The sequence below is a fragment of the Anser cygnoides genome, chromosome 11 (genome assembly GCF_040182565.1).
Source record: "Anser cygnoides isolate HZ-2024a breed goose chromosome 11, Taihu_goose_T2T_genome, whole genome shotgun sequence".
In the NCBI taxonomy this organism is placed as follows: Eukaryota; Metazoa; Chordata; class Aves; order Anseriformes; family Anatidae; genus Anser; species Anser cygnoides.
In genome coordinates this window covers 21,779,955-21,806,017 of record NC_089883.1, presented here as the reverse complement: position 1 = coordinate 21,806,017, position 26,063 = coordinate 21,779,955, and the positions used below count along the sequence as shown (strand labels likewise).

Below are 26,063 nucleotides of genomic sequence, written 5' to 3'. Positions count from 1 at the left end.
AATTACACGGAGATAGTTATGTTTCACTAAGGGGTGCAAGATTTTTTCTCTGTTTTCCTGACTTCCCCAAGAGGAGCTACTACAGCTTTATTTTTAGAGGCCTTGATGGATATGCTTTAATTTCTTGCTGACTTCCTCACACTTACATAGTACATTTTATTTATATGCAGATTGGAAATCTTGGCCTTTTTTAATGTTTGCCTAATTGGAGAAGGTTTATGTTTTAGGGTGGGTTCTTGTTCTGCAAAAATGGATGCAAGCTGTCGGTATTGTTTTTCAAGGATCTGATCAGGGTCAGACTCTCTTATTTCATTTCCTCATACCTTGTCACCAGAGGAACAGTTGGATGGAGTAGGTCTTTTCTTTGACAAAAGCTGTTCTTGAAGTTGGGGGCTATTGGGGTTGTTGGGTTGTACTAGTTGGGGACTAATTGTAAGTAATAAAAAATTATCAGGAAAAGTATTTTCTAGAAAGAACCTTATTTTCTTCATGATGTTTTAAAAAACTTTCTCATTTTAGAACTCTGAGTTAATATCAGGCTGACAAACATCACTTTCTGATCAGTGGGATAATATATGCCACCTAGCACATGTGCACTGCCTTGATGGACTTAGTGGGAGTTAGAGGCACGCAGCTGAGGATAAAATTTCTTTGTTGAATATGACCGTGCTGTTTAGATAGTAATAATAGTGCATTACAGATGATATTTCAATTTTAATCATTTTTGAAGTCCAGGATGGGTTAGGATAAGTATTCAATCTTATGGGTTGATTCGTATGTTTAACTGAAGCCTTCAGCTTGTGTACTTTGTAGTGATTCATCCCCATCCTTTTATTGTATATTATCTGTGAGTTCCATATCAACTTAGTGATCTGCAAATCTAGAGTTAATGCTAATATCAATTTTAGGTATTTTATATCTTGGTCAAATATTTGGAATTTTAGAGTTCTGAATGAGTGCCCTTGGAAGGCAAATTCTTAAATAAAGTATGATTGCCAGATGTTCTGAGATACAGTAAAGACAAAACAAACCATTAGTTTGGTTGATAACTTTTTTTGTAACTCTCATTCGAGGCTGAGAGTAGAGTGCATAAGCTGCTTGGAGGAGATGGAAATACCTTTGTTAACACCCAGTCATCTTTATCTTTGTTGGGAGAACCCTGCAGGACATTTCCAATTCAGAAATTGCGAGTGCTTCCTTAGGTGTGGTAGTGTACTGTACAGTATGAATAAAAAGAATTGTCATTTTAACAGACAAGGTTGGAACTAATTCTTTGGAAACCCAGATGGAAAACGTATTTTGAATGTACAGGAACTGTATATATGTTAGACAGGGAAAATTCATTGTTATTGAATGGACTAAAACACTAAAAATATGATTTTACAAGAAGTTTTTTTTTTTTTTTAACTTGCTCATCAGTACAAATACATTTGGGAATCTGAGAGTTGTAATGCAAATCATAACAGATGCTGGGAAACTTTATTTTGATGTTATTGTAGTTGACTAAGACTGCTTTTCTTTTTTTCTTTTTTTGAAATGAACTCTTGCTCTGATTGTAGGAGCATGGGGTTACATTTTTAGACAAATTCTTTTAAGTTTAGACTTTTTATTTGCTTGATTATAATTACTATTGAAAGGGTCTTAGCGTTTTAAAATATCAGGGAAAGTCTGTATGTGGATACTAGTCTTTTATGTAAAAATGAAGAAGTCTAAGATCTGTTTCGTTTCTGGCGATTTTTCACACAACATTTTTTACTGCAAGCTGTTGATTGCAGGAGATGTTTGCTTTCTTCCCTGTGACCTTTGCCTCATTGTTTATACTAGTGAGCTGTCTGAGCACATAATACAGTTCTATAAGTATTTTTAGCTTTAATAATTATGAATTATGTGGAAAAGCCTCATGTACTCATTTTAAGGCTTGAAGCTTGCTGCTCCTGTAGTTAGAACTGATCCAACTATTAAAACATTAGCACTGAAGTCTTTGTAGTGCCCAGTATGTTTGGTCTAAGGCAGTGTGTGTTTACATGCTGGTACCTGCTGCCTCTAAGTGAACAGAAAGCAATCAAAAGAAAGGCAGTAATTAATTTCAGCATGTAACTAGATATATCATTTGCATATTCCCCATTCAAAGAAATGTTGCTGGAATCTGTTGTGGTTCAGCAAGTAAAAATAATAAGCATCTTATTGAGACATTTTTATCCACAGAACCCCCAAGGCTTTAACACAAACGTTAATGTGTTGAATTATAAGGCATCAAGCCGTTATCCTGCTATTCCTTAAACACCGAAAAATATAGCATCAATTTTTGAAGAAATAAAAACTACAGAACCGGGCCATGAATGGGAAGTTCTTTCTAAGCAATACATTCTTGAAGTGAACCACTTATATACATTTCAATCATTTGAATATAAAGCCGAAAGTAATTTACTGTTGATTTAATTGGTGCTTTACTGCATACAAGAAATATTGTGCTTGAAGATCTTAGAATTAATTAGGTTTTCCCTTTTTCTGGTGATGCTAGACAAAGACCTCAAATTTAATGATGATCAATCAGTTCTTAATAGGATTTTAAGCACGTTTATCTGCCTTTTTATCAGTATAATGACCGAAGAAAGCAATTATTTGCCTAACAAATAGCTCAGCAGAAATTTTGAGAGACCTAAAATTTCTTCATACATTTGTGCAAAAGTGATTTAATTTAATTGTTGTGAAATTGAAATGATAGTGAATATTGCAGAACATAATAGTTGGCTTCAATGAGATTCATAACACACTTGGATTAAAGCTATTCAACAGGTGATTGGGCTTTTGGATCAATTTCTGTTGGTTGTGCTCACAAAACAAAGTTCACAGGTTTACTGATAGGCTTGCTTGAGTAAACTCAGTTGGATTTGATCCTTTTTATGCATGACTGCTCCCTGAAATAAAATAAATCTTCTAAATCTATAATATAATTCCAGTATTCAACTATATAATTAAGGCTTCTGGTTTTCTTTTTAAACCAATATTTACCACTAACAGCTTGGTGAAGAAAAGCAGACTTTCCGTACCGGTAAATATTGGTTTATACTGAAAAACCTCAAACATTTTTCTTGCCACTTTTTGGCCTGCACACCTCTGTTTGGCTGCTAGTGCCACACCTTGTCTGTGTCATGCTGGGAGCAGGAGGGAGCCTGGATACTTGGGGATAAAAAGTAATTAAAAATGCACTAGAAACAGAGCCCTTTGGATTGCCACCTGCCAGCCCTGTGAATTTTCAAATATAAAAGCAATGCCATTAACTGTTATATAGGGCAATTAAGAATACATGCAAATTACTGTAATAGCTGGCTTCCAGGCGGAATGGCAGACTTCCTTCCAGCTTTCGGCGCCTTACGGCGTAAAGCCTCTGTGGAGGTCTCCTTGGCAGCTACACGCAGCATAAGGTTCTGCACCTCTCCGAGTTTCTTTGCCGATGGCCGTGATTTTATTTTTTATCATGATTGTTACATTATCCTGTACATAAATGGAAATCTAATTCAAAAGTGAAATGAGTTCATAGATCTTGGCATCATGTCTCATGTACATGTTTCCTTTCTCCCAGTAGGACCATATAATGTGATTTGATGTAGGTGTGACTTTCTCTGGGGAGCGGGATGTATGGACTAGGACTAGCAAGAGGCCAGCACAAAATTTATTCTGCAGCTGGCAATAGCTGTTACCAATCCTTGCTGAAGGGCTAATGCTTAAAGAGGGAATAATGTATGATTTTCAATTCTGATTGTATAGATAGATGTCTTCCCAAATGCCACGGTGTGTTTTAATTCCGTTTTTGAATATACTAGTTTAACCACTACATATAAATTTTTATTTACATTTGATACTTTTAATGAAAGCTGTCTGACAGTAGTCATCAGAAAAGTACTTTTAATGTACTCAGTATTTATTTCCCATTTGATGATAGCAAGTCACTGCTAGAGCAGACAGTGGAAAAAGGCTACATACAATAAATGATACAGCAACGTTCTTGACATGCTGTACAAAACGTGGTTGTGTTGGAACTATTGTAAAATTGGCTCACGGGGCTCGGATGAAACAAGTTTCCTGTCACCAAGCCCCGCTTTGCCAAGACAACATGTTGAAAATCAGGACTTGGATGTAGTTATTTTCCTTTCTTCCCTTCTTTTATTTATTTATGTATTTATTTAATTATTTTGGCCTGCATAGTCCTTAGCTATACCAGGTTGGCCTGATACATGACCCAGGTGCTGCAGGGTAAGTCGCAGCTGGCATGCAATCCGTTCGTACTTTGTGTCCAGAGGGGAGGAGAAATTCCCATTGTGTTTGCCACTTTGTGTCTCATCATAGGAAGGTACATTCCTGTTCTCCATTCTGGAGATGTCCTGTGCAAGGCTGTTTGTGGCTATGACTAGCTGGCTGGCCAGTTAGAAGGAGATCTTTGCTACAGCTCTTACTCAGAAAACAAGAGACGCTGTAGATAGCACAGTTTCTTCCCACTTGTTCCAGGTAATCATTTTCTTCCACAGTTATAAGATGGGATTATCTAACATTTTGTGTGGTTTTATCTGTCTGGAGCCTTTCTGATCTCAGTTTGTAGTTGTTCTGTTGAACTTCCGTTGAGGGAGACAGGTGGTGTTCACTCTTTAGAAACTGGATACTTAAAGGACTGGGGGAAGAAGAACACCTGCAGAGAGCGCAGCTGATTGCAGCACAGTGCGGAGAAGTAATCCTCAGGTTGCGGCGCAGGTTTCCAGAAAGAATTGTTTGGAGGAGACTGAAGAAGCCAAGCTGTGGCTCTGAAAATACTTTCTTCAGTAAAGGGCCAGTTTAAGGCTTGCACAAGTAAACTTCTTCCTTCTTGTTAGCCAACACAAGCTACATTTTGTGTTCAGTGGCAGTTCTGCAAGTTGTTCACCAGATTCAGTCTGATCTGGGTGTGTTTGCTCTGTTACCTGGATAAGCTCCTCTACGTGCAACTGCACAGTACAGCAGTGACAGAACATTCGGACTGTGCTGGGCTTGACGATGCAGACTTTGAAGTAGGCACAGGGATGCTCTCAGTTCTTTGGGAGCAATGGGAGGATCACTTGGTTAGGGTTTGGCAGGGAGAGTCTATCTGTCTGCTTCATTTACAGTGATTCTTATTGAATAAAATTGCAGCTTCTGTTTTCCTGTATGCCTGTTTTCCTTTCCTGCAATGTGTCGTTCAGCGGTGCTGCTCACTTAGGATAGTCTTGTTTATTGTCATTCATCTTCCATCCTGCAAATGTTGACTTTGAAGCCTCTCATTATTAGAATATTACTGCCCAAAATGCAAGACCTAAACAATTTAGCTACATGGATCACCAGAAAAAACTTCCTCTTGATAGATGTGTATGAGACATTGGCTCACTGGAGGCCCTCTCTCCTTAAACAGAGCTTAGGAGCAAGGGATCTTTGCATTTGTATGGATGGAAATAGTAAGAGATTAATCATTAGTTTTTTTGCTTGCAGTAAGATCACCTTCCATCTCATTCCTCTTCTTTATCTCCCTCCTGATCCTTAAAGACGAACAGGACATAGATGCATGTGTGTCACTTTGGTCTTTCTCCCCAGACTCAGTAAATATTTTTGTAAAATGGAACAATTGTGGCCTGGAGTGTTTCTGATTATCCATCACACTGGGCTGGAAAATATGTTTGTAGCTCTTCAATCTTGTATTGTGGACGTCTCTTTTGATTGTTTTCACATCGGTTCTGACTATCCCATTTCAGTGTTGTTTTATTATTTTTAGGATTTCAGACCTGCAGAACAGCCTCATTCATGTTAAGGCTGATGTATAGATAGAGACATGAGAAGAATCATTTTCTGGTTTTGTGACAGTTCTGTAATGTTTGGGCTCTTCTCTGGAAGGTACATTGGAAGGTAAAACGAAGCCTGTTAGATTAAAACCTGTGCCTTCTGTTTTTGCACGTATATCTTCACTGAGGTATGAAGTACTTCTAGCTTTTATCTGGAACAATACTTTGAATGTTGACTTGCTGGAGAATCTGTTGTTTTCCTTTCTACTTCTCATTTTGTGAAATGATTCATGACCATTAAAGCCTCAGAAATACCAAATGAAAGCCGCAGTTCTTTTGTCTACAGTCTTAATCATTTTCATCCCCTTTTTCAAGCTTCCCTCTCATGTTTTGCTGGAGGACATCAGAATATCCAGTGATGTTCAGCTGAGGTTTCAAAATAAGATTTGTTTCCTTTCAGGAACATTTTTTTTCCTGTCTCTTTTCTCCTTTGTTTTTTCTCTCTGATGCTTCTTATTTTTCTCTTCCCTGTATAGAGAGTAAATTACGAGTGACTGCTAGGGACAAGGTGAGCTATAACAGTGGGATCAATTTTCCTGTTGCGTGACAGCAGACGTACAGTTAACTGACCTTTAGAAGCACAGCGTTGCTGTCCCAGCAAGGAAAGAGTCAGAGGGTAGGAGACAATGATGTGGAGGGAAGAGGAGGAACACTTCTGTCTTAGATAAAATAAATCTTCCAGTAGCCTAAGGGAGAGCATTTTATAAGACAAGTTAAAGGCATTGCTTAACACCTGAGGACACTTGCTGACAAGCATTGATACAGCTGTCGGGTTTATGAGACTCTCCGTAAGCGCTGGGATGTGCTCCAAGGCAGGGATGGTGGGTAGCACCGGAGAGTACCTGCTGGATCCCTCCTGCTGACCAGCCATGCTTGTCTGGCCCAGCAGATAGTTTTTATGGTGGTATACTCATGCCTAATACTTGTGTCTTACGCAGTCATGTGAATTGGGTGTCGAACTGGACCCACTGACATTCTCATGTGGAACAAGGAGGGAGTACGTGCCAGAAGCACGTTTGTCCCTGGCTATGATTGAGAACAATGCCTGGCTGTCAGGTTAGATGGGTCTGTCCCTGGAAAAGACACAGGCAGATTTTGAGAGCAAGTGCGGAAGAATTCACTTAATGTCAAATACTGTTGTCAGGTTGTCACAGTTTTTAAATACTGTATTTAGCTGTCACAGTGTGATGGAAGTTAGGGTTAGAAAAGCGCTCAGTGTTGCTGCAGGAAACTTGCATGTCATTCTGAACTCTTGACTTGCACATAGGCCAGAGCCAAAGACACCCGTAGAGCTCCTCAGCACGTTATTTTTTTAGTTGAACTGAGCCAGGATTCTGGGACAGTGGTATCCTTACTGTCAGAGTGAGAAATAGTTATCATATTAGGCTCTCTGCATGGCACAAACATCCAGCCTCACTTATTGCATGGCAAAAATGAATATATCAGAAGCAATCCTTTCTATATAAAAAGCATATTTTGCTTAAAAATGTGTACTTATCCTTTGTAGGATAATAGGAATGATTTTTTTTTTTTTTTGTTTACTCTGAGTCTTGCATTGTTTCCTAGAGTTTCCTTTTAGGCGGATGAAATAAGTAGCTTCCAGAGTCCTCCTCCTAGCAGTCAGGCAGCAAGAAGATTTCTAATTTGTGCACCAAATATCTGGCTTCTAGGTTGTTTAGGTGGAAACGGACCTCTGAAGGCTGTGCAGTTCAACCCTTGCTCAAGGCAGGTGAACTTAGGCTGGGTTTCTTACAGCTCTGTCCAGTCAAGGACATCTCTAAGGATGGAAATTCTTGAGTCTTGCGTTCAGCTCTAGCGGAGTCAACGGAGTGGGGCCATTTCGCACTGTCAGCATTTACTCTGAGGTGCTGAGGAGTTTGGGGAGGTATGGAAAGCTGCTTTATGACAGAAGGTATAGATCTGATGGTGTCTCTGGAAAAAAGCTTGTAAAAGTTTCTCCTTTTCACATTCTGGAGTCTTAGCTACTATTTCTTGGTATGTTGGTTATCTCCAGACTTAGAGGACCACGTTTTTCAGACTACACTATCATTTCTTCAGGTACTGTTTCTCATTCTTTTGAACTCCTGGTGCAAGCTTGGAAACACCACCCAAATTCTAGGTGGGAACGATCAGCAAATAGTTCTGGGTACAGTTTTAGCCACATAAGAAGAAAAGTAGGCAAGGGCTTTTTTGAAAATAACAGATGGCTGATGATACTGCTTTAAATTGTCTCTCTTATGCCAGAAAACTGTGTCCCTACGTTATGTTAAAAATAGGCCAGCTGCTGCAGCCAGCGAGTTAACTGAAGTCCTTCATGAGGCATTTTCTTGCAACGAAGAATCCCTGCACGTTTCTACAGGGAGAGGAAAAATGGGCTGAGGGAGTGATGAGAAACCTTCCTCTGTGTCCCTGCACCTCGGCTCAGCTGTATCTGGAGATCAGCTATCTCCCGTACTTGCTCAGCTGTACCTGCCCACTCTGTCTCATCTCTCCACCTAATTTATTTGAGACCCACGCTTTGGGTTTGATTCAGCCTGGGTTACGCCAGAGTTGGCCAGTGCATGGCAGTGCTGCTGACGGAATTTCGGCCCGAAACCTTGCTTGCAGCAATGCTGGAAACTCTTCCTGCCGTGGGAGCAGCTGGGGGGCAATGCTTTCTTCAGGAGTGGGCTGTCATTTCCTCGAGAGGTCACAGGCAGCGTGAAGCGGGATGCACAGCATTAGCACAGTCCCGAGCAGGCTGCAGATTGGGCTCTGGCTGTGTGTCTGTCGGGGCCTTGCAGAGGACAGCCGTGATGCTGGAGGTGTCCCCACTGCTCCTGTGCTGGGTAGTTTCTTCTTAACACGGGTAGAGGTTCCCTGCAGTTGTTCCTGAAGAAATCTTCTACTTTGATGCATGCAGATGCTGTCAGCCAAACCTGTCATTCTCAAGCATTAGTTACTGGAATTTCTGGATGAATGTTTTTCTCTTCACTGTTGCAGTCATTTTCTAGTTGATGACTAACATCCTTTGATAATTATTTAACTCATTTTGCTACTGAATTTGTACTTGCATATCATCAAAGATATAATTTCTTGTTTATTTTGGATGCCTTTGATGAAACTGGATATCAGTCAGTGTCTCTCAGCACCGTACCATTACAGAAATCCTTTATGGTTTACAAGTTCAGAAGTGACTCCAAAATAAAGAGAAAGCCTTCCTCCTTCCCCTCTCCTTACCTCAACCTTCCCCCCACCCAAAAAAAAAAAAAAAAAAAAAAATTGAAAGCATGTTGAACCTGTGTTTTTCAGTGTTTTGTCTCCTTGCCTCCTAAAACTTCTACAATGGTCAGGACCCCAAGAGCTTTAATACGCGTGGACATAGTGGATTTGCTCCCCCTTGCCATCCCGGTCTCCATGATGGGCACCATGTCGAGAGCTCGCTGTGTTATGGGAAATGTGTTCCACTCCGCAAGAGGAGCGAGGCTGGGGTTTAGGAAGCGGGTGTAGGGCTGCTGCCTCTTTTGCTCCTGAGAGGATCTCAGGATCCCTCAGCTCTCCTCATACCTCTTCTGGCTTGGGAGTGACAGGAAGGTGCTATGGGTGCCTTTTTACCTATTTTACCATTACAAATCAGGTTTTATTTTATTACTGAGCTCTGTAGTGCTGTTCAGGAAAACAGTTTTATAAGAATATAAAATGCTTCTTTTTTTATTCATAGCCTGTAATATCAGCAGGAAAATATGTTCTATTAAACCAAGTGGTGGTTAAATGTTTAAATTAAATACTACGATAGAACCTTTGAAATATGATTGATAGTGTCCGTGATTTTACATGAGGTAGATTGTTATCCTTTCAAATACTTTATTTATTTACAGGCATTTATTGCTATAGTGTTTGATCACCTCATAAATATCAATGAATTTAACCTTCAAACTTAACTCCTTTTAAAGACATTTTACAAGTAGACACAAGTAAAGAACACTCCTTTCCCTCTCAAAGGAGCCTACAGTAGAGCTTAGAATTTAATACAGGTTTCTTTTATGAGCTAGACAGCAGCTTTCTGACGAAAAACTGTTCCACTGGAAAATGCACTTGTCAGACTCAAACTGTTCCATGGAAGTACAGTTTGATGACTTTTTTTTCTTCTTTTTTTTTTTTTTTTTCACTTTCTTGTTTGAAAGCTAAGCAGGCTGCCCCAGAGTTGGAGCTTCTTGGACGTATGGCGTAGTCTACCATGTGGACAGCCTCAAGACTCTCAGGGTCTCTGACTTAACGGTTGCTGGCACATCTAGGTTTTCCAGAGCCCCATTTTGGAAAAAGATTTTAAAAATCGTGTTTCTTCATGGCACAGGTGTCTGCTCCTGATTCTTAACTTGGTCCAGATGGTCCCCAAAACCATGTGCTTGACAAGATGGAAATTTGACAGTGTCTGTGTGTCACTTTATGGTCAGCTGGTTACAGATTATTACCAACGTGGATCAGAAATGGCTGGTTTGTGCCTGTAGTTGTAACAGGTAGCAACAAACCCATTCTGTCTGCCTTAGTAAGTTCCATTATTTCTTCTGACCAGAGAAGGTGAAAAGCAATCTCACTTGTCTGCTTGCCAGTCTTACTTGGCAGATGATCATGGAGCAACATTTGGCATTGATGAACAGGGAACTCTAGGAAAGTTACATGGTTATAGCCCTGCAGGGAAGTAGCTGACATTACTAAAACTGAATACATCGGAATAATATGAATAAGAAGAGTGCAGGAAGGGAAAAGGGCCCTGCAACATGCCCAGTTGTGTTGCCCATGGCCTCAGTTACCACTTTGCAATTATACAAATCTCGTGGAAGATAATGGTAGTTTGCTTTGACTTGAGTAGTTTCTGGCCAAGCACTTAATGAGAGGACTAGGTGTCACTGAAGTTGTTGTAATCAGAATACTTGAAATTATATGAACAATGCAAATCCCTAAATAAATACAGTATAAAAATCTTGTTATTTAGAAAATGTACATAAATAAATGTTTGTATATATTAAGATTGTTTTTCTTAAGTTGCCTCACCATATGAGGTAACTGTTGTTTACTTAGCAGTTGCAATACTAGGGATGAAGAACTTTCTGAACGACCAAGGACAAAACAATAATAAAACCCCTTCCTAAAACAATAAACACTTTAAATCTGTCTCTAATCTGTGTATAATATTTTAATAAAGCAGTTTCTAGGAAGTACTAGTTTATAGATAGCTTTAGTTGCATTAATCTATTGAGTAATTGCTCATAATAGTAATATATTGTAAAATTTTCATCTGATAAGATTGAGACATACAACAGAAGGAGGCGTATTTTTTCATTTTTGAAGCTATGCCTTACTAGCTTTACGTGCGTGGATGCGTTTTATGCATTAAATAAATGGGACAACTTACATTAAAAAAAAAAAGTTATTAGTGAGGGGCATAGAACAGTTTAAACTTTTCTATTTTTACCAGTGAAATCATAGGAATACTGCCACATCCTTTCAGCTTTTGTTGTAAACTCTTTTTGTATACTTTTAAAAAAAGGAAATACGGGTGAGAGGGATGGGATGGAAAGAAAAATTCCTATGGATCCATCATTTAAGACGTGCAAGAAATACTTACTGCAGTAGCCTTCATTTGTATTTCACATGGCCCTATCTGTCTACATGCACCCACATCCTTGATTTTTTTTGACAGTAAGTCAATGTTAATGAAGCATTTGCGTATTTTGGCTCATTTGGCTAATGTCATGATTGGCATGTCTCACTGATACATAGACATGTAGTTTTGCTCAGGGACAAAACAGGGAACAGTAACAGTGCTTTAGACTAAAGCAGAGAAGACAAGAAGCTTAAAAGTTATTGTTCAAAAGGCACTGGATTTCTTCTGTATTCATTAATGATGATGGTTATGATCCCTCATTCTGTATTTAAGTGGATGTTTTGCTAGAAAACTCTGAGTTACTTTTTCAGATATGGGTTGATAGGAGGCAAGTTTTGTCCATTCTGTTCCTGTTGTTCAGTTGTTACTGATTTGATTTCATGCTTTATAATGTCATCGTCAATTTGTAAGAGTGTAAGAGTGTATGTCACATAAAAAAAACCCAACAATCTAAGGCATACAGTTCTGCTAAAAACATACAACACTTTCAGATTTAATTATTGAAATGTATATTGCAATGATTTACTTTTTCCATCTTTATGACTCTACTGTAGAGCATATTTCTGAGTAAAAATAAGAATTTGTTCTTTTTTTTTTTTTTCCAGACCGAATGTGTGTGGATCACGTTACAATGCTTACTGTTGCCCTGGATGGAAAACTTTACCTGGTGGAAACCAATGCATAGTCCGTAAGTTAATCTAGTTATATGTTATGACTGAGGGTTTATCTTTGTCCCTGTATGTCAGGGTATTTTTTTAATTGTATACTAGAACAGAAATGTGTTTCTGTATGGTTTCAATAACAGCTGCACATCATTTCTTTACCATTTCAAATATATTAAACTAATATACAGAGTTTTGTGGGCTGCAATATAGTGATGTGATACCAATATTTAACAAAGGATTAATCTCATCCACATGTTCTGTTTAAGTCTGTGGTAGAGGGATCCAAGGGGTGTGTGGACTCTCAGGAGTGAGTAGCTGTGGAATACGTTAATCTATTTAAGTAAATGGAAGGAGGCAACAGCACTGGGCCAGCAAGTAGATTTGCTCTGCTTGTTTGGACCATATCCCTGAAATATATATGTAGAGACATAAATGTATACATACGTACATCATGTTGCTGTATACATATCACGTGTAATATTACATTGTCCCAGAAATAATTCCATAAGGCTGATAAGAACCTCTCCAGAGATACTGAGGCAATGTGCTCTCAGATGGTAATTATTACACTGCTGTGTCTGTGGTGCAGCAATAAAGACAGCATTGTAATGCTGCATAAGAGCCATCCTTCCTCCAGGAGTCATTTGGTAAAATGGACCACAGTTTTCCTTTTCCAAGGAAATCTCCCTACATATCCAGCACAGCCCGTGGCATGTTCCCAGGCTTTTTCGGAAGAGACTGGATGTTTAAGTTTTAGTTGTTTTTTAGAGTTGGAGATGAATGGCAGGAACCCTTTTGGATTCTGTTGTACACAATTTAATGAGTTTATAACTATGGGTGTCATGGAACTGAACGCGTATTTTCTATGAGGTGGTTTTTTATGTGTTTGGGGTTTTTAAAGCATGTTTTAAAGGCATATATGTTTTATTTGTAGCAATTTGCAGACATTCCTGTGGGGATGGATTTTGCTCTAGACCAAACATGTGCACATGCCCAAATGGTCAGATAGCCCCCTCCTGTGGTTCAAAATCAAGTAAGTATTTCTTCCGTGTCTTTGATATTGTTTTGTGTCCGTGAAACTAGTGAGGTATGTAAGATAGTTCAGTGCTGAATATTTAGGACAAATTACTTCTGAGTCACCAGATGTACGTGACCACAGGAAAGAAAGTATAGCCTCCTATGACAATACTGAATAATGACTCAGAAACTAGCTATTGGAGATGCTCTTCTTTGCCAAATTAGTTTTATTGGAAGTTATATTTATTTGCCATTTTGTAACACTAATTCCAGTCTTTGTTTGCTTTCTGGAAAATGTCTTACCTTTATTCAACACTAGATATGCACAGATACACCGTTCAGAAGTTGTAATAATAGAGAGATCACTGTTGGCAATTGGCTGAATTTATCTTGCTTTGTAATTCTTCTATAATTTTGGGGGTTACTAAGCCAGACACTATGCCGTCTTTTACAGACATAGGCCTACTGATTTGCAATGAATTCATCGAGTATTATAGCATTTCCTTGCCAGGCTCAGTACGCATCTTCTGAATCTAATGTTGCTGAACTTATTAAAGTGATGCTTTTGTAGGTGCTGGAGGTACAGAACTGGTCAAGGTTTTTAAGTGGAACGGCTTTTCGTCGGCAAAAAAAACATGCATTGAAAATGAGAATTTTCAGAGAGATGACTTTGTCTAGAAGTGTTCGAATTTCAGGTTTTCAGGGAAGGTTTCCTAGATCCGTAATAAAATAAGTAAAATGAAATTAATACAATGAAACAAAGAGCTCAGTGGTTAATCATGGGTAGAGTATCTGATACGAAGTAGGATCTTGGTTGGGATAGTGTCTCAGTTTGTATCTGAGATGCCAGCTGTAATCTTAATTGTATTCTCATATAAATATGGTGTTTGTCTCTTAGATATAGAAGTCTTTGATTTTTGTACAAAATAGGTAGTTTTAAGGATGAAATGTGACGGAAAATTTTTTGGTGCAAATGTCCATAACTATCTGAACAAGATATTGACTGAAGTCAGTGAGGAATGCACTCAACTGACATCTGTAATATTATGAAAAGCCGTCAGCCTTTTCATTTTGAGTATCTTTTCAGACTCAGTGTGTAGTCTGCTTGGTCCCCATATTTTACCTTGCCATTTTCCTGCTTTCCTAGTTGAAAAGTTTTCCTACATAACTGACCACTTCAGTTTGAGGCTTTAGCATCCTTTTCATGCAGTTAACAGTGGAAAAACAATAACAACTGTGGAATGTAATGGAATGGCATATACTAAAATGGTAAATATTGTTCATAGTTCAACCCCTTTCTCATGCTCCTGCGATGTCTGTTAGTGAGAGGCTGGCGTGAGGAGCGTATGAAGCTGTGAAGCTCCCAGAGAGTACTGGAAGGAGAAAGAGTACAAAATGCTGAAGAAATGTCTATGTTGTTCATTCCTGCCTGGGTTTGCAGCTACTGTTTTACCAGGTGCACACTCCTTAATCCTGTAATCTAGTAAAGGAAAGCATGACTTTCTCCCAAGTCCCATTCAGAGTACAGAAGAGATATATCCCTACTACATTTGTTTCGTGTTTTGGCATCTTTGTAAAAGGCCGGAACAAGTGGGCCTTAGTATTACCTCATTTTGTTTTAGGCCACACTGAAGTATTTTATGAGTCAAGACTTAAAAAGAAAAATAGAGCATGAGTAAAGATAAAGTTGTTCTTGTGGTTCTTCTTCTGACATATTCTACCATTGACCTCTTTAGTTTTAGCCTTTATTGGAGTTGTGTGCATAGATAAATGGTCACAAAACGACTTCACTACAGTTTTTAATGAAGCAGCTTCTAAAGATTATACCTGTTAGCTATTTTGGTTATTGTTAATTACTTCTTCTAAGTATAGGTGTTCTACCAATGAAAAGCTTTAATCAGTGCTAAGATCATCTTCCTTATACTGCTGCCTAGGTCTATAAGGTCTACATTAAAATGTTGCTTTTCTGTACACTATACCAATACATTCAGCAGTTGGTGTAAAAAATACATTGTTTATTTCTCATTTATATATGCAATAGCTTAAGATATTTGTTGTGTGTGTGGTCACATCACCTTTATTTAGTAAAGCAAACCAATTTTAAAAGGAAAAGTGTCTTCAGTTGTTGTAGAGAGAAATGACTGTACTGCCTCTGTGCACTCTTGTGTAATAACTTTTATTACCCAGCACCTCATTAGGACTTATAGAACATACACTTTCTGAAAGTCATTTGCTCTGTTGGCACTGTAGACAAAACCCATGAATACATATTTACACAACAGACCACAATGGCTTAGATCTGCTATTAGGAAACAAAAGAAACATAAACATAAAAAATTCTGTTTGACATCAAAGGGTTACTGTCAGCTTGCATTGGCCACAACTAATATTTTGTCAGAATATGCATTCATAAACCGATTTATTAATTATGTTTTAACAAACAGGAAAAAGTTCTTCTAAAGTAATACAAAAAATCAAAGTGGATGATACCAAATATGCTAGTGTGATTACCAGATTGAATGAATCACGTCAAATGATCTATCAGTTCCTTTTATCCAGCATAAAAATCTGGGTAGTGCCACAGATACTTTTTTTCTTTTTCTTTCAGACCTGAAGGTGACACTATGGAAAGAGTGCTAATTTGTGTGTGTTGTCCTGAATACTGGCAGATAGATGAATGCCAGTTGTCTTTTTCTGTGTGCAGACATTGCATTACAGCTCAGGTTTCAACAAGTTTGTTGCATTTAAAATAGAAATAACAGGTACAAGTGAAAATAATGGGACTTGACACAATTAAAAATAATGGGTCCTGATAGGTGAGATGTGTTCGAGTCTTCTTTTGGATATTTTAAGCTACATCTGTGTTCATTACTTAAGGAATTAGTAATGGTCACAGGTTTTAAATTGTGTACAATTGCAGGCGGACACCAGATGCACGATAGCTCTGATAGCCTGCTGAACTCAAATAATTAATGCAGACTGGAAATCAAAACATAGACTCCAACTTTGATTCCTACGCAGGTCAACTGTCGGGACTTCTGGTTACTAATAAGCTTTAGGAATTTGATTCATGGTTGAAAAGATCAATGGGTGGTTTTCTCAGCATAGATTTTCATGACATCAGTGAACTTGCTGGCTGGGCAGTGGTTATCTCTGGGTAATTCTTGAAATTTTGGGTATGTTTACAGTAGGCATGGAGATAAAATTGCCACATATGGAGGCATCCCCCAACCTGCTGTGTGTGGCTCTGATGCTACAGTGCACGTGATGGGGGAAGTCATCTGCCCTGTTTGGAGCTGGCTCTGTGATGGATACTGCTGCCTCCCAAACCACCCAGGGCATGGCTGCTTTGGCTCCTCCTTGTGCTGCAGACACATGCCAAGATCCTGCCATGTTGTTGGAGTTGTTGCTCTGTTCCTGTGGGAGCTTGGGGGGGGGGGGAGGCAGGGGGGAGAAGTGAGTAAGAGAATGGTTTCTCCTTTGGCTGCAGGCCTTCTGCTGCCCACAGGGTTATGGGTCAGGTCTGGCTGATCTTGCTTCCAAATGTATTCCAAGTTAGAATGGCCTGGGTTGGCCAAGACAGCAGACTTTTGCTGACACGGCTGTCTCGGAAGGTGGAAGCCATGGCAGAGGCAGTGAGGGCTGCAGTGGGCACTGAGGGCAGCAGCTGAGGGGAGCTGCCTCCTGTCAGGCCAGTTACACTGCTTGAATGCAAAATGGGGCCTGCCCCACTCCCCCTGCCAGTGGCTTCAGAGGCACCAGCTGAGAACAGAGCCAATTTGGATGGTCAGTCCATGAGTGTTGGTGGAGCCATAGTACTGAGGTTTTCCTCAGGAAATGCCTGCTGTGGATGGGAAGGCCCGGCATTTCTGGGGGCCCCAAAACCCCTCAGGTTTGCACCCCCAGGAGGCCACTCTCTGGGATGGGATGCAAGGTGTCTGCTCAAAACCCCAGAGCTCAGCCCCTTCGCTTACACTGCTGCTCTCAGAGGTGGTAAAAGGTCTTGAATTTTGAACATTTCCAGAGTTTTCAAGACTGCTGTGGGTTTACGCAGCCCCCTGGGGAGCTGCTGCCTCATGGGGATGCAGCCCAGCATCCCAGCCTGCTGCTAGCTGCCATCTCCTGAGTCAGTCACTCGACAGGGAAAGCTCGCTGAGCATCTGGGATGCGATGAGGCCATCATTCCTTGTTTACAGCTCCTGGCAGGCAAAGCTGTGTCATGCATGGCCAGGCTTGGGAGCATTTCCTCTTCAGTGGCACAGAGAGACAAGCGGCGGCCGCTCCTGCCAGTACCCTCCGCTGCAGAGCCCCCTGGGCCCCAGGTGCCAGGGTGCTGCTCCATTATGTTTCTTCATGTCATGATCACAGACCCTTGTATTTTTAGTTTGGGACTGCTGAGCTGACAGTGTGCAGCTTACCTGTTGGCTGCTTAGTGATCTCATGAATGTTTCATGAGTGATTGCCATGTGGTATATTCTGTATGATGAAGTTTTTACTCAATTTTGCTGAGAATTTACTAAGAAAGTCAGAAACTGTTATGTTTAAGTGTGCAGCTTGTAGTTTGTTTCACTCTGGATAGTCAGTACAAACATTGCCCACACAATAAGTGTATGTGTATGTTAGATCTTGCTGGATCTTTTTGCAGGTTTATAAAGTTACATTCCTGCAGTTACCTCTGTTTTGACTTCAGAAATTTCCAGTTCAGGCTGTTTACAAGTTGGACCTGAAAGAGAACGAAAATTTATTAAGAGCAATAATGTATTAATGTTGTTAACATTTCCTATGCGTGCAAAGCTATATGAATTGACTTACCAGCCTTATGGTAATTCCTGTGATTTTTCCTTGAGTCTCAGTCAATGTGATACCTTGGAATAGGTTATTTCATTTAATGGAATATCTCCACTGACATTAATGGAATTGTTGATATAACTGAGAATAGACTTTGCATCTGCATTCGTATGATACTTTTCAAAAATGCAATCTTAAAATCCTCATCGAAGCTCCAGACAGCCTTCACATGTGTTTCTATAAACTTTTGGAAGGCTTATATTTCAGAATAGTTAGTATGATTTTGGAAATACTATTTTCAGCATTCCCACAAAAGAGAACAGAAAATAAATAGCTTACTGACTTTATGTCACTGATTTTATTACATAGTTATAAGGTAGAAAGCTCACTGATTTGAATGGTTCATTCTAATAATTATGATTGGGTATCCCAGCTATCTCCCATAATGATTTTAGTTTAAAAAGGAGGAAGAAATATTTTACCGTGGAAAAATTTCTTTGAGAAGCAGTAAGACAAATTATGGAAACTTGTGTGTGTGTGTTATGTGCAAAACCACTCCTTATCCCAAAATGGGGAAATACACTTTACTGTTACTTGAACAAATAATATGAAAATCATCATATAAGCTACTGTTAACCTTTTTATCTCAAATGTAGTTCAAACTATTTAAATGGCTTTGGTCTTCATGTGGGAATGGAAATTAGCTCTTGGCATAGCTTGTTCTAATTGAAATCAGTTTGTGGTTTTTAAGTTCCTTCCCTGCTTGACAGATGATATCATTTCCTATGCTTTTTGTAATCCCCTCTGTTTTTCTAAGATTGTATAAAGCTAAGTTGAACTATACATTTTAAAGTAACTGTATACCTTTTTCTGACCTACTTAGGACATTGTCCAACAGTCTTCACCAGATACTCACTCTGTATTTGCAGACAATTTTACTTTTTTTAAGGAATGTTAGCGCATTTTTGTTTCCTGAAGGACATCCAAAGTAGAACAAAGGTGTATCATAAATATGAGACACATAAGAAATAAGATAGTCTTACATTTATAATTGAAGAATTAAGTGTACTAGTGCTTTAAATACTAGAGATTATTTAAAATCCTTTCTCCAATTGCATGTTCAATTTATATTTTGTGGATTCATATTGCTATAGACGGCAATACTGCTGAAATTATTAATTCTGCTTAAAAATTAAAATTAAATTCCATGCACATACTTTTGAACTGTAAAAAGCCAAATGAGGCTTAAGGGCTTTGTGCAACAGGAAAAATTCAGTGGTTGGCACAGCACCTGTTAGCAACAGGCTCTGGCAGTACATGCAATTTGTATTTTTCAGTCCTGAACATTTCAGACAGCGTGGTGTAGGTATCCAGTGCTCCATCACAACCTACTAAAATGCTGATCTGTCCGTAATCCTGTCTGGGAAGGAGCCTTTCATGTGGTTCCTGTTAAGAGGGAAACCATTTCCTGGCTGTGTACTGGAGTGCATGCGTCTGTTAGCAGCTGTGTCAGGCAGCAGGAGCTGTGAGGAGCACTTCATCGGGAGACCTGCCTGTTTCTCTGTGCCTGATGAAAAGCCTGACATACTTTAAGTTTTTCCTGACCTCTGGTTGAAAAACATATTTGTCCTTATTGTTAGAAAAACACAGCACACACTTTTATGCTTTACTGGCTTGGGACTTGGGCTGTGTGTTAATCATAACAAACAGTGGGGCTGCTACTGAGGAGAGTGAGCTGTATTGCTCCCTGGTCTCTCTTCTTTGCAGGAAGGACTTTGGGGAAGCGCTGTCTGTAAGCTCCTCAGGCCACAGGCACTGAGCTGGTGGCAGCTTTATGTGGTGATGGGGTAAGCCCACAGAAAGAAAGTGCCCTGTTACTTTTCCTTTCTGTGCAAGAAGTCATACCTGGGCAGATCAATTTCTTATGTCATGTGTCCTGGCAGAACCAGGCTATCCTCAGGAGCTTTCTTATTTCCTTCCCTTTAATGCTTCCCTTTTCCATTGCTCAGATGATAAGTCTCTGTTTCTGCTTGGCGGTATCCGCCAGAAGTTTAATACTTTCCCATTACTGATGGTCTTTTTTTACCACTGCAAACTAGGAGGTGAGTTCTACATATCTGTTCTCATATGAAATGCTGCTGACTTCAGTGAATAAGGGTGGTTTCAAATTCTTGCACAATGTCCTGTATTCCTGAGGAACTGTAAATTCGTATTGTTTTCTGTACTGCCATTTTAAATATCTGTTTTAAAATATGCATCTTCTGTTTCTAGCACTGCTTTCTAGTTCATATAATCAATCCCTAAAAATCCCTTAGCAGACAGTTAAATGTTTCTTCCTGGCTTGGCTTAACTGAGGAAAATCTCTTTTCCTTTCAAGTACAACACTGTAACATCCGGTGCATGAATGGAGGTAGCTGCAGTGATGACCATTGCATCTGTCAGAAGGGATATACAGGAACACACTGTGGACAGCGTAAGTTCATTTTATTTGTATAGATACTGCGTACAGTTAAGTAATTCTGGGATGTGTGAACTGGGCACCCTTTAATGCTAAATTTCAGCTGATGTTGAGCTTGTTTTTGATCGGGTGCAGTGGAATTTTTCAGGAAAACACATGACTTTGTAATGAGTGCCGAGTGAATTCTTTCTGATGAGGACTATTAAAATAAACATCATGTGAATTCATAATAATTGGATATAACTTGATCCTGTAGTTCTCACTCTACTGTAATTCCCGTTGACCTCCAGGGCCTTACATTCTCTAGAGCAATAGGCCATAAATAAAGAATTTATATAGGATTCAGTTTTTGTCTTATAGACAAAATTGAGCTCCTTAATACAAATCCTTGTTTTTGTTTCAAGGGTTTTCCTCAGAGTTAGCTATTACACTTTAGGAATCTTGCTTATTTTGATGTTATCTTGATGGAGTTGATCAAGACTCTCAAATTGGTCGATTTCCTCAATCAATCCTGAGCCAAGAGCATTCTTGGATCCATTGCATAAAGCCTCTACCAGCCTGATTCTCGTAGTCTTGTTCTTCTTGGCTGGAATGCTGTGAAGAAACTCAAATAAGGATGCAGGCGCTGCTTTTAACCAAGGCTGTCATGTTGCTATCTGGTGAACTATTGGTCTGACAGGGAAAATGTGTTTAGCCTATTTAATGAAAACCTTTTGTGCTCTGTCAAAGTCAATGGCGCACTTAAAATGAACTTCACTGAGACCATGAATTTGCACTAATAATCTGGAAGAGGATCACATGGTGAAAGGATTAAGAATTGTATTTCTGCCTTCTCTGTGAAATATCAAGTGGATAAAAGAGGATAAATGGAAACGTTCTTTCTACTAAAGTGAAATGTGAAATGGAACAAAGAATAACATTACTCAAAGAGCATCAAATTGTATTAAAAAACCCTTTTTTCATGTGGATGTTCCTTTTTCTGATTATCTTTGAGAGCAATTGCTTTTGAAGCTCATTATGAGAAAAACTGGCCTCTATCACAGTGTAGTACAGGGAAGAATATCTTGGATTAACTAAATCAAAATAGATATTGATTACGTTTTGCTGTCGTAGTTGATATGAATTATTAAGCATCAGCAACAAGCCTTTTAACACTGGATTGTTATTTTTTTATTATGGTAGAGGAGCAAATACATTTTTAAATGTGCTTGAGTAGGCAACAGTTTAGAGGATTCAGAGATTAAGTTCCTATCTGCAATCCCTACATTTTCAGTGTTTTTTCGTTGAAAGTTTGAAAGATGGTATTTTGCAGTTACGGAATTGTCTAGTCATCAAAGAGGCTCTGAGAGGTTGGAGAAGCTGTGCTTGTTAGTATGTTTATGTTATGCTCCCTTGAAAAGATGAATTCATTATACTAATGAGGCCAGGAAATAGCAAAAGATCAGAAGTAGATTCTGGAAAAAATGTATCCTGGCCTGTTATGTTTACAGTGTTTGCTAGTTTACCTGAGCTGGTCAAGTATGTAGTTTCCTGTCTTTCTGGAAATAACTCAATAAAGACTACTCTTGCCTCCCCTCTGATACAGCTGTCTGTGAAAGTGGATGTCTAAATGGAGGGAGATGTGTGGCTCCGAACCGATGTGCTTGCACCTATGGCTTTACAGGACCCCAGTGTGAAAGAGGTATGTGCCCTAGAACAGTGGAAAAAAATTCGATTTTCAAACTTCCTTAATAGTAGTTTGAAAATACCAGTGCCACCACACATTTAGGTAGTAATATTGTATTGCTGTCTGTTAGTAAGGTAAAATAGGACTGACATTCTTGTAGAATGTGAAGTACAGATGTAACACACCAGGATGAAACACACATGCTACTGCTTACGGTCTTTGTTTTGTTTATTTTTTGCTATGAAAACATTCCAGTGGGAGAGCTGTGAAATAAATAAATAAATATATCTATATATATATATAGATAAGTGTTTTTGTACAAACACGGAACAGTTTTTAAGTCATCAGAAAAGCTCGTATCTCTCTGATACATTTGCTTACCAGTGGTAAGTAGCATGTTGCCTCTGTGTTTGGCATGTTGTCTTTTGGCAGAGTTCATTCAAGCTTTTTTTCTGTCTTGTACAGTTTTACTGTTATCAAATTTATTTTTTTTTGTGTATCCATAGTGATAATCACAGCTGACAGATATGCCAACTGCCTCACCTGGTATATTGTTTTCATTTTTTTTTTTCCGTGGAATTAAAACCAATTTAATGGTTCATTTGAGAGAGATACAGCAATCAAGGTTTAGGTATAAGCTTTCTGTTGAGTTTTGTAATCTTAAAAATAACACTTTTTCATTTGATAGAGTTATTGATTGATTTGTTTCTTTGGAAATTCGTACATACTACCCATACAATAGGTTGTGTTACATATCTGTGAACCTGGGACAGTATGGATATTACTGACCTGATTTTGGGCTTGCATGTACAGGATGTGTTTAGCACATGAAATTTCTGGCAGTGAGTATGCCAGGTGCTCACTGCTGTTGGTACTGCAGCTGGAGTGATGGCTGGCGTTTCTAAAAGGGCAGCGTAGGTGGTCATGCTGAACAACAAATAGTAGGGGACAAAAACTTTTCATTCTGGGCTAGAGCAGACAGTAGGATGAAGCAGGTATTTGCTGCACTCCCTACGGCAGATAAAATTGTTTTGTTGGCATTGTGTGAAGTCTTGCCAGTTGTCCGCTCAGATGTTGTAGTAGTTCAAACTGATGCTGAAGTTTTTTTGAAGACTGAGGAGTAGCTCTGTTCTGAACCTCATGATCTTATCACTGGAGAGGAGTAAGAGGAATGGAAAATGTTGTGTGTCTTTGGTTAAAAGTCTGAAGTTTGCATAGAATAAAAGCTTTATAGGTAATGATTGTACTGAATATTATTGCAAAGGCTTTGAAATTCAAGCAGTGAGTGCTTGTTTGTTCTCCGTGGGTGAAGGGTTTGAGCCTTCAGTCTGGTGAGGAGCTGCAGTGCGCAAGTTCTAAAGAGGATTGTTCAAAGCTGCGTTTACATTGCCTGAATTTGGACTGATTTCACTCGACGCAGTTAGGGCAAGTTTCAAGGCTGAAGCCTGCTATCAGCTTCAGTCCTGTCCCTCAGGGCTCCTGCCTTGTGTCAGGTGGAGCAAGAAACTGGTGGCACAAAGCAGTTTGAGCTAAATCATACCACTATGGAATCCCATACATGTTACTGAACACAGTTGAGGTGGAAATCTGTAATCTAAATGCATCATCCATTAGCAGCTTTTACTTAGAACACATTTTTTTATTCTATAGTTATCAGTAAAAGAGAAAATAGGCATTAATGAGCTGTAGTATTTCTATTTAAAGCTCATTGCAGTATTGAGGCCAAATGATAGTCATATCTTCCCAGAAAACCTCTGAAAGTTGGCTTCTTTCACAGAGATTTCCTCCAGCCTCTCTACCTAGCTGAGCTAATATGTTCCCCTCCTCTAAAAAGGGTGTGGTGGTTTTTGGTTGCAGAATCACATTATCCCATCAGAAAAATGTTTTCTGAAGATAACTTTTCAAGTATAAGCTAATGTTGATCTTAGTAGGAATAACTTGCGTTGTTCAGCACATGCACCTGTGTAGTCATTAGGGATTTGTCTGGCTGCGTATGATTTTACACATCTGTCAGCTAAAAAAGAGGTCCATATTTTGAATCTAGCTCTGGAATGTTATGTGGGTTTGTGACATTCCCTAGTGGGCTTCTGATGTATATGTAGATGGATGTTATCCAGTAAATAGATTGACAAGATTCATGCCTTGCAAAGTAAAGCTGTCCTTTTTTTTCTTTTTTTTTTTTTTTTAAGTAACAAAACAAAACTAAAGCTTCTCTGAATGTGGAGCGGGAAAAAATGGAAATTAAATAAAAGAAATAGTTTCTTAAGTTATCCCATTTCTGGGAGAAGTAGGAGAGGCAAATTATTGTGAAAACACCATTTCTGGATATAAATGTAATGTGAAGTGATACACTTTTGTGGCATGCACATTCCCTATGTGTTTGGCTGTGGTTTGACTTCTAGGCTGTGCCATGCCACATGCTAACAGTGATGTAAGTAATTTACTACTGCATATCACGCAGTGATTTTCTCTACGAACATTGACTAATAGTAGCAGTCACAGGGTGTTTGTGGCACGTATGTCACAGACCAAGGAATATTCCAGCCATTGCTGCGTGTGTCATAGTTTAGAACTGTATTGAATAAAACAACGTTGAGACAACCAAATTCATAGGAATTATTCTAATAATCCAGTACGGAAAACAATGAAAACGTTCCAGTTGCTTGTATCAAAGTTTAAGCCAGCTTCTTAAGTCCAGCAGCATGTTGCGGTGTTCTGTGTTTACTGTTTTAACTAGTTTTTCCATATGTTTGGCCCATATTTGTAATACAAATTAGCTTAATTGGTATTACCTCAGTAAATGCTGACCATATGATCGTTAATGAAGATTTGCAGGACTTTGTGTAGGTCAGTAGCTTCAAATACATGTGTAGTGAAAGAGCTTTTATCTGGTAAAAGACCTCCTTCTTTCACAGTGCAGTGAGCACCATCAAATCTGTGGCCTGAGTACTTTTATGTATCTATTCAGTCATTCTTTCAGAGGGTAGCACGGTACAATTTCAGCGTACAAATTACTTTTTGTGTGGCTTAGAAGTGTTAATGATGGTATAAAACACTATTTACATGAGCAAAATGAACATTTAGAGTCATTAGTATCAGTGGAGTTCCTCTTTGTGTTCTGGGAGACTGCGTACTGTGTTACCAGTGAGATACAGGGTGTCAGAGCTGGATCGGTAGCTGCGCTATGGTCAAGTCTTACACATGTATCAGTAGTTCCTACACTGTCACGTATGGTGTTTGGTGCCTTTCCAGAGCCGGGGAAGCTTCTTGGGCATACTGTCAAGTATGTGCAGGCATATTATAAATACAATAGACCTTTTTTTTTCTGTGGGATAGTGTTCATCAGAAAGGTGAACTTGATGTAAACTATACAGTAAGAATATAGTGGAGTTGGGAAATGCTTCCTACAGCAATTTAAGACACATTTAATATACCTAGTCCAGAAAGGAAAATATTTCATGGATATTGACTCAGTTAAAATTTGAACTTCAACTATTCATTCTGGAAGGTGCTGAGTTCGCTGGCTGTGATCCAGTGACGGGCTTTGACATGCATTTAAATGCAAAACTGAGATGTCAGTATTCTTAAAATAACGCAAATGCTTAAGGGTCTTGATGGCTTTTGGCCAAAGCTTTCAGAGTCAGTTAAATTCCAAGAGGTGCACTCAGGTTTAAGCATATCATTTAGTCATATTTTTAATTAAAAGAAATCAGGTAACAGAAAATAAAGATGCAAGCAAAGCATAATTTCTTCTGCTGGTTAAAAACTGGATGCCTTCTTTACACCATTTGTCTTTTAACACAGAATAACATGAGTTACTTATGGATTTTGCAGTTCCTTTTAGAGTCTCTGAAGAGAATGAGGGCAGAGACTTAGCTTAGGTTCCCATGAGGATAATTCAGAACATTGACAGCACTTTTTATTGTCTGTAAAAAGAGCCTGGGGGATTTTGCTAGCCATATTCAAATGACCCCAAAGTGGGCAT

General features: G+C 39.0%; 1 protein-coding gene across 1 annotated transcript in view; it reads left to right on the top strand.

The window, feature by feature from the left end:
- FBN1 (fibrillin 1) overlaps window positions 1–26,063 on the top strand; it is a 157,645-nt gene that overhangs the window by 1,397 nt on the left and 130,185 nt on the right. Inside the window, exons 3-6 of the mRNA XM_048052354.2 lie at window positions 12,090–12,172; window positions 13,084–13,182; window positions 20,332–20,427; window positions 21,998–22,093. Coding sequence (XP_047908311.1) covers window positions 12,090–12,172; window positions 13,084–13,182; window positions 20,332–20,427; window positions 21,998–22,093 — 374 coding nt within the window. The remainder of the gene's footprint in view (window positions 1–12,089; window positions 12,173–13,083; window positions 13,183–20,331; window positions 20,428–21,997; window positions 22,094–26,063) is intronic.